The sequence below is a fragment of the Strongylocentrotus purpuratus genome, unplaced genomic scaffold, assembly GCF_000002235.5.
Source record: "Strongylocentrotus purpuratus isolate Spur 01 unplaced genomic scaffold, Spur_5.0 spur5_scaffold_21, whole genome shotgun sequence".
NCBI classification, from domain to species: Eukaryota; Metazoa; Echinodermata; class Echinoidea; order Camarodonta; family Strongylocentrotidae; genus Strongylocentrotus; species Strongylocentrotus purpuratus.
This window is the reverse complement of record NW_022145607.1, coordinates 21,130,928-21,139,803: the sequence shown is the minus strand read 5'-3', so window position 1 is coordinate 21,139,803 and position 8,876 is coordinate 21,130,928. Positions and strand designations below refer to the sequence as shown.

General features: G+C 41.4%; 1 protein-coding gene across 1 annotated transcript; it reads left to right on the top strand.

Moving 5' to 3' along the window:
• The first annotated feature begins 283 nt into the window (after window positions 1–283).
• LOC115918913 (betaine--homocysteine S-methyltransferase 1-like) lies at window positions 284–5,239 on the top strand. The gene is made up of 7 exons (XM_030994232.1): window positions 284–299; window positions 833–1,023; window positions 1,448–1,642; window positions 2,187–2,298; window positions 2,476–2,678; window positions 3,323–3,404; window positions 4,941–5,239. The coding sequence occupies exons 1-7, from the start codon at window positions 284–286 to the stop codon at window positions 5,228–5,230; spliced, it is 1,089 nt and encodes a 362-aa protein (XP_030850092.1). The 3' UTR covers window positions 5,231–5,239.
• The last annotated feature ends 3,637 nt before the right edge of the window (window positions 5,240–8,876 follow it).

Genomic DNA, 8,876 nt, shown 5'->3' with positions numbered 1-8,876 from the left:
CATGGAAAAGTGTACTGGTCCTTCAAAGTTGTAAAGTATTTATTTGTCTGTTATGTATACAGATTTCGGGTGGAAAGTTCACATAAATGTTGTTTGTTTAGCCACATATAAAGTTGGGTCTTGTGACTCCACTTCTGACTATGACCCAGTTAGTTGTTAATCGGACATCACTTGATATTGGGACTAGACGACGTTGTGTGCCATAGCTGCGAAAACACCGGTTTTATTCCACATTTCTTTTCCCTTTTTCGATTGGAAAACATTTGTATCTGGACCCCGAACGATGTCTAAGACTACAGGTATGTAAATTTTACATTCAATTAAGATGAATTTTATTTTTTCATTAGGATCTTGAATTTGTTGCATTGAGAAAAAATCTCCGTTGATGGCTGTGCAGGGTGGAAAGAATTTGATAGTCTGTGAAAGTGAGTATGGTGCGAGTAAAACAAACTGACACGTCATCCCTTTTTCTTAAACATTATTTTTTTAATCTTTCTTCTTTTATTCATTTCTACATAATCGCCCCTTATTTATATTTTTCATATTCTTCTTTTTCTTCTTCTTCTCCTTCATATCTTCCGGTACTCATTGTTGTTGTACCTGTTTTTTAGATCATGCAACTGAAAAATTTGATAACCTTTTCTACTTCATTGATTTGCTTGTCAGAATACTGCTCCCCTTGTGCCCCTCCCCCCATTAACGCCGGGCAATTTATAGACATTTTGCCCCAGTCTGCCCATACCCCCCCAACCTGTTCCCGTCTATGAAGTGATTTAGAAATAAAACATTCACTTAATATGAATTTTATTTTTCTCACATTCTGAGCCAACAGGACTGTTACAGCGCATTCAGGATGGGGAGACCGTCATTGTTGCGGAGGGGTATATCTTTGCTTTTGAGCGTCTGGGTTACCTGAAAGCAGGGCCGTTCACCCCTGAAGTTGTAATGGATCATCCCGAGCTTGTACGTCAGATGTACAAAGATTTCGTGCGTGCTGGAAGCGACGTAGTCCAAGCTTTTACGGTGAGTGGTGTTTGAGGAATAATACATTTTTCGATAACGCCCATTAGGGTCGATAGTCCACGAGACCAACAGTCTCCCTATTACGGGCATTGTGGCAACTATTCAGAGGTTTCACAGACCCACAGCCCAGGAGGCCTACATTTCCCCCTATCTTCCCTGATACTTTTCTTTGTTTTATCGGTCCTTTGAGATGACGGTCCGCGGGATGTCGGTCTCGTGGGTAATTGGTGTCGGAATCTGTTGATCTACTAGCTCTAGGTTGCCCACCCCGAATAATTTGAGCTGTGCATAAAATCCTTTTGAGTGGTTGAAACCGCAAAGCAAATGTTTCACCTTCTGCTCCGTTCGAAAAAAAAATTGATCACGTGTTTTAGTCTTCCATTCAAAATCTCCTCCATTCCCTCCCTTCTCAATTTGCCGATAGTATTATGGTAACCGTAGCAAGTTCAAGCTCGTCGGGCGGGAGGATGAGCTCGAGAAGCAGAATCGTCTCGCACTCAAGATGGCGAGAGAAGTGGCCGATGAAACGGGCACCCTGATGTGCGGTGACCTCAGCAACACCTGGGTGTACGAACCGGGGAATGACGAGGCAATCACTAAGACAAAATCGATGTTCAAGGTGAGTCTGGGCCCCGATACAAGTCACAATTCATTTCATTTCATTTATTTTCATTTACAAACATAAAATAAAACAATATGACATGTTGGCATGTGCAAGGTATCGTTGATAATCGATTTAAACAAACAATAAATAATTGTACAACATGACTTAGATAATAAAGAACAACATATTTGGTCTATTACGTAAACTTTTCTATAATGTGCCAGAAATTCTTTAATAAGTTTTTGTAAGGACGCTTGAACGGGCAGCGCAAAGGTGAATGATGAAACCTCGCCAATTAAGGCGCCTTATTTATGACGAGAAGGCGGGAAGACCAATGACTATACTACTCGCCTTTTCGCCTTCTCGTCTTAAAAAGATGCCTTGGCGAGTTTCAATAACTCTCCTTCACGCTTTCTTGGCCTTAACAAGGTGCATCGGCGAGTAAAAACATGTCGCCCTCTCGCTGCACATTAAGCTTCATAACTTTTGACATTCTATTAATTCATAAGAACATTTATAATGTGTAGGAGCTTATTTTGTTTCTTACCGACTATTTTAGGAGCAGGTCGAGTGGGCCGTGGACGAGGGAGCCGATTTCATCGTGGGCGAGACGTTTGGTCACCTTGAAGAGGCTGTGCTTGCAACCAAGGCAATCAAAGAATACGGAAAAGGTACATTCATGACACAATAAATTTCATACTTAGGAAACCCCCGTTTTAAAGGACTTATGATGAGCAAATGGTTACAACTCTTACCTGAAATGATGACAATACCGACAATGTTGACATCATCTTACATACATTGTTCAATAAAATTAGATACCAAACCCATTCCATTTTTGTATCTAGGTGTACCTGCCGTCATCACCATAGCAACGCACTTTACTAAGACGACGACGGAGGGGAAGCCTACCACGGCGGACGGCATCGAGTTCAACGAAGCCCTTCGACGTCTTGTGGCCGAAGGTGCCGATGTCGTCGGCTTCAACTGTACCCGAGGACCTCGGTCAATGATACCCATCCTTGAGAGCGCCGTGGAGGCCAACATTGGGGTAATGATGGAATACATTCGAACAAAATAACCATAGTTACTTCGCCATTTGGGGTAGTAAAATTCTTTGTTTGGTCTGCTGTCGGTCTGGGGGCGTTTCACAAAACTTGTCATCAGTGATAAATGACAGTTTTCGTTATAAGCTACTGAAATCCTTGCTTCTGATTGGTTATCAGCAGATTTGTCACTGATTTTTGTCGTTTGTCATTGAATAAAGGCTTTGTGAAACGCCCCAAGATGTCAGTTTCGTTGGTGTGACTGAGGTATTAATGGCCTTTAGTGTAGACATTTTCTCTCGAAATAGAATGTCATTAAAGGACTTTAAGATGCGTTTACGTACAACATGACTTGTGATGATTAAAGTCCATCTGCACTAGTTTGGCCAGGAGGGATTAGACCTCCCTGCATGGTCCCTGACAGGTGGTTATCTCATCAAATCAGCTCTCAATAAACATAAGATAAAGGGGACCATGGAGAACCAACAGTAACCGATTAGGCATGGTTTGTTATATAGAGGGCGCAAGCAGCTATAATTAGTGCAGTGGGGCTTTAAGAGAAGACGAGAAGCATGTAAATATACAATTACTTGTAGATTTTCAATTATGATCTGTCACCTGAAATCATATCTTGTGTATGCTCTTATAGGCTCCTTTGGCGGCGCTTCCCGTGTTATACAGGACAACCATCAAAGAACCGAGTTTCTTTACTTTACCAGATCCTTGGACAGGTATGGCATCGTGTGTATTTCTGTTCCTTTTACAATCTAATACCCCATTCACAGTGGCCTCAAACACCGCGACAGCAGCGGGACTGTCCCGCTGCTGTCGCGGTGTTGTCTTCAGTGTGAAGGCTCGGACTATCGCGGGATAACACCGCCTCGCGATAACGCCGCGACAAACTATCGCTAGGTTCGCCTAGCTACAGCAGCGGGACAGTCCCGCTGCTGTCGCGGTGTTTACTCAGTGTGAAGGCTCTCCGCTATAACACCGCGACAAACACGTGTGATTTGTTTACTTACCTATCACTGACCTCTTTTCTCCAGCAATGGGGAACATAAAGTGAAATAGAAATAAAGTAACCAGTGGATTCAAATTGATTTTATTATTATGTAGATATTATAATTATCCAAATAAAAATATTTCACACTTCAAAAAATTAAAATATTCTGACTGGAAGCAATAAAAATGCTAGTTTTTTAAAAAGTAATATGATAAAACCCCGCGCTGAAGTATTTCCGGTCATATCGGGGTCACTCGCGGGTCATGAGCCATGCATACACGTGTTTGTTACGGAGGTAATAAAAATCACCCGCTGCAGCGTGAATGGGTACATGATATTTATCCCGCTGCTGCAGCGGGATAACTTTTCTACTGTGAATGCATTTGTAGCGGTGTTATGGCGGTGTCGCCGCTCCGCTACAACGCCGCTACAAATTTCAAAACCACTGTGAATGGGGTATAAGTCTATATTCATGATAACAGTAGGTAACTGGTCTGGACCCGGACACCCTATAGGCCTACATCTCTTAAATGCACGGGATGTTTTAAAGCACATCTGTACTAGTGTACGGGAGTGATTAGACCACCCTGCAACGTAACTGGACAGGTGGTTATCTCATCAACTCAGCTCTCAATTAACATAAGAACAAGATTGGGGACCAATGGTCACCGATTATGCATTGTTTGTTATATAGAGGGCGCAAGTAGCTATAAGTAGTGCGGTGGAACTTTAATGGATCAGGGCCAACTCGCCTAGAGGGACACCTCGGACTAACCCGATGTGTAGGCATATAACGTCCACTTCAACTCTTGAAACATAATCACTTAGTCCGACCTACATGGACCTACATGGTCCGACCATGGATGGTCCGGCTCCGTTTTCATTTCCATACTGCATTTTAAGAGACATGTATAGGTACATGTAGCTTGTGTTGCCCTATGGGCCCTATGCTAGAAAACTGGGGTTGAATCAAATCGCTTCATGCAATCTTAGCAGTTATACAAGAGTCTATATTATTGTGCCTCGACATAATGCTCCGGCGACAAATTGTTCCAAAATGTATGAAAGATTTATAGGGTTGCGGGTGGGGCTGGCTATGAGAGCTTTCGGTTAGGTTTACGTTTATGGTTGACATGTTTGGGTTGAGGTTTATATTGATTGGTGAAGGGTTAATATAAGGAATTCAGACAATTGCGAGGCAAATATCGCCGGGACGTATGCGCCTTACAGCCTAATACTTTGTGTATTTTCTAAATATTCCAAGGTGAAAGAGCGTTTCCCCTGGATCTGGACTGTCTCCTCTGCTCGCGTGGAGACGTTGTCAAGTTCACTCAGCGCTGTGCCCAACTCAAGATACCATACGTGGGACTGTGCTGCGGAAACGCCCCTCACTACACCCGGGCCATGGCCGAAACTCTGGGGAGGGTCACTGAGGCGTCCAAGTTCTCACCGGACATGTCGGTCCATGGGATGTATGGCACGGATGACACCAAGATCAATATATATTACACAGACCTACACAAAACTTCCTCAAGCGACACAATAAAGAAGTAGAAATAGTTGAAATCATTGGTTAGCTAGATATAGGGGTGGTTGTTGCCGCTTAGAAAAATAAAATGTGGTGTATTTTACGTGCACTAAGTTACGAAAGAAAAATGTGCCCACATTTCAAAATTTACACTGCTCAAATTATGTGATAAACCACTTTTCAGCGCAGCATAAGCTGACTAGATGACGCTAGATGTAGTGATTTTAGTACAGTCTGTCTTTAAATACACCATAAACATGCCAAAGCGACAAAATCGTCATCGAAATATAAATGAGACGAGAGAATATGGATACAAAATAAGGAATTCTAAACTTGTCGAACACATTTCTGCCATTGTGCTGACAAAATCACTGACATAATCATAAATGTCTGACATAATTATACATGTACATGTATTCCCAATTTGGCTCAATAATATTGCGATGTATCCATCAATTGAACAATGCAGTTTCTACTGGAAATAAGCCCTCGAGCTTTCATGGGTTATCCTGTTCAAGCTGACTTAATTTTGACCTGTTATTCTTGTATATTGTTGTATAATGGAAGCTTGGCGAATAAAAATCATCAATTAAACTATTTGAGCCCTCGATATACATAAACCAAACCGTAAGAGCGTGTCCATAATTTTGTATAAAGCTATAACGCCTAATTCACCCCGATGTCATGGATGTGTGACGCCGTTGTATTGTTAGTGCAGGGACATAATATAAAGTAAACGGATCTCGAAATTATATTTTATTGTTGTTCTCTACCTCATATGTGACTATATGTAAAGGGTGTGTTGGATCAGCGCTATTTTCTTCCTTTTTTTTAATCTACCTCAGGAGAAATCGGATGTCATAAAATGTCAGTACACTGTTAAGCAAACTAAAAAGAGTCCAATATAGCGCTCTTAACCTCAGTGTATTTTAATTTTTTAAGGATAAAGTCTTTTTTTTAAAATTTACAACCAATGTCAAAACAGGTCCATATTGAATAACCATATGATAAAACCCTCTAATCTACACGAACTAGAATATATAACCTACTTTGTCCATATCAAATATAACACTCATAACACCAGCGTTATTCAAACAACTTAAGCAATAATTATGATGGGTTCTGATTCATGACCTCTATCAGAAAAGGGCCCAGGCACCATTACTATATCATTTCAAGACATGTAAATTCTAGAACACCAACCAATAATCATTCCCCCGTTAAAAGAAATTCTCTCTGACACTTTTTTGATAAAAATGCAACTCGATGAATATTTTTTTCTTGTCACTTTACACATTTCACATAAACGAGTAACCATATATTCGCATGAAGAAATTTAAAAAAAAAAAAATTATGGTTTTATTGACTATTGTGAGTTTGCAGGCTCAAATCCTTGTCCTTTGTAGTGTATTTGTGTGCGTGTTTTTTTTTGTGTGTGTGTGTGCGTGTAATTGGGTAATAACAGATGTGTATCAATTACAAACGATTATTTACATCTGGGGACTGACCTTTAACGCCACCGTCTGAAAGACGTGACTCAGTTTCGAACCAGGGTCCGCCTGAGCCAGCCTTCAGACAGAGAGCTGACCAAGTGAACGTACCACTAGACCAACTCAAAACTCCCCAAGCCAGAGACTGACAGAGCAAGGCTCTGCTCAAGGCTTTAGGAATTGTGGTCTAGTGTCAAATAAGCGACTGTACCGGCAGACTAGTCGTTGCTATAGGAAAATGGAGAAGATGGATGTACGTTGTGTATGTACTCTATTCAATTCCAAACTCAGCTGCAAGAGTAGAGGTCCATATAACATTATGAACAATGAAAAGGAATAGGATGGGAACATATTATAAAAACCGACATATTTGCATGTAGATATGAACAAAAATAAGAGGGGAACACAAACAGATATAAGAGAAACAAAAACTAAACTACTTTAATCAACCTCTGCCGGTTGTGACAACAAGCTACGGAACCAGAACCTCAACAAGTCTTAGGTGAACCTTGTACTGCTTTGTAATGGGTTAACCAACATTTTAGCAACCATATTCGATTCATGTACAAAGGCAATCTTGTTATTCTTATCCATGAAAATGCATTGAAAAAAACACACAATCAGATCAAACTTCAATACATAATGTTGAATATTACTACAATACATGCGTATTGCCCGCAACGTTCGAATAATCAAATGTAACCTTTCAACGGCTATTGGATTATAAAACTGAACCTCCGTAATGATTTGATTGCTGCGTGCATGAAATCATTGAGAACAGAGGAAGGAAATATAGACGTCGTCATTTTTGACCTGTACTCGTTTGGTAAACGCGCTGGAAACGGAAGTCGTTGAGGATGTCCAAGGCTAAAGGTATGTACCTACTAAGTTATTAGAGTCTTGTTGGGTGTATCTGTCTTTGTTTCATGTACTCAAAATCTGTTATTTTCATTTCTAATACCTGAGTTGCACCGCAAAATGACTCGATAATATTGACTATAAATGTATTTTCCCGATAGCCCTAGATAGGTGTCAGAGCTATAGGCTGTTTTTCTGCGGGCCAAGCCTGTATGGGTTTCATTCATTTATTTCATTCCCACAAAAGATAAAATAATATCATGCAAATTGTATGTAAACTTATTATAACAATTGACAGAGGAAGAAGTAATACAACAAATTAATACACTTGTGGAAATGGAGATCGTGGTCCACTGAAAAGCAGAGCTTGTAAATTGTGGACCCGGGGGCGGATCCAGTCGGCGGCGAGGGGGGGGGGGGGGGGCAATTCGTAAGAAAATATTATTATTCAATCGAAATTTCAATGGCAATGCACGTCACCTTTTCAAATCTGCGAACATTAAAGATAAACTCCAGTTCTGGTAAAAAAAGAAAATTAATTCTCACAGAATCAAACAAAACTTACACTGAATGTTCAAGATTACAAATAAATGACATGTGCCAAACAATTTTGGAAGAAAATGTATACTGGCTGAGTAATGAGCATAGAAAGACAAGGAAATCAAGGTAGTACTAGCCCCGACACCATGTGTGTTGTCCCATATATTTATATTTTCCTTGTAACACCTGCCAATTGACCCACCGTTCAATCTTGCCTCTGCTCTGTTTTTACGCATAACTAGTACCATAAAGCCGGTTTTTTAAAATGTGCAACATAATGGACCAGTTCCGCAGTGGGTTCGGGTTGGGTGCGTGGGTCTTTGTCGGGGTGCCTGGATGCGGGTGGCTCCATTCACCGTTGGGAGTGGTTGTGTTTTGGTGGGCGGGGTGTGAGTTGCGTACGTTGGTTGTTGCTAGGTTGGGCGAGCTCTAATGTATTGCCAGCCTGGTAGCGTCTTTCGTGTGCAACTCGCATTCCGCCTGTTGGAATACGATTGTTCCTGGCGGGTGGGAGGAGTCATTCGTGTCCGCGCACTTCGCGGGGACCTGCGCATTCAGCGTGGATACACTGCGAAACTGGTCTATTACCTCTCAGATAGACAGTTACATGTGTCGTGTATAACTCGTCCCCATTCCTTTCCTTTTCTTTCCCCTCCCTCTATTTATACCCTCTTCTCTCCTTACGTCCACCTTTCGTTCCTATCTTTCTTTCTCTCTCCCTCTATCTCTCTATCTCTCTATCTCTCCCCTCCCTCTCTGTCTCTTCCCCCCTCTCCCCTCTCTC

Excerpts from the sequence above, each read along its gene's own strand:
- LOC115918913 (XM_030994232.1), top strand. Across the intron at positions 1,024-1,447 it reads ACGTAGTCCAAGCTTTTACG|TATTATGGTAACCGTAGCAA; the intron begins GTGAGTGGTGTT and ends ATTTGCCGATAG. Across the intron at positions 3,405-4,940 it reads TTTACCAGATCCTTGGACAG|GTGAAAGAGCGTTTCCCCTG; the intron begins GTATGGCATCGT and ends AAATATTCCAAG.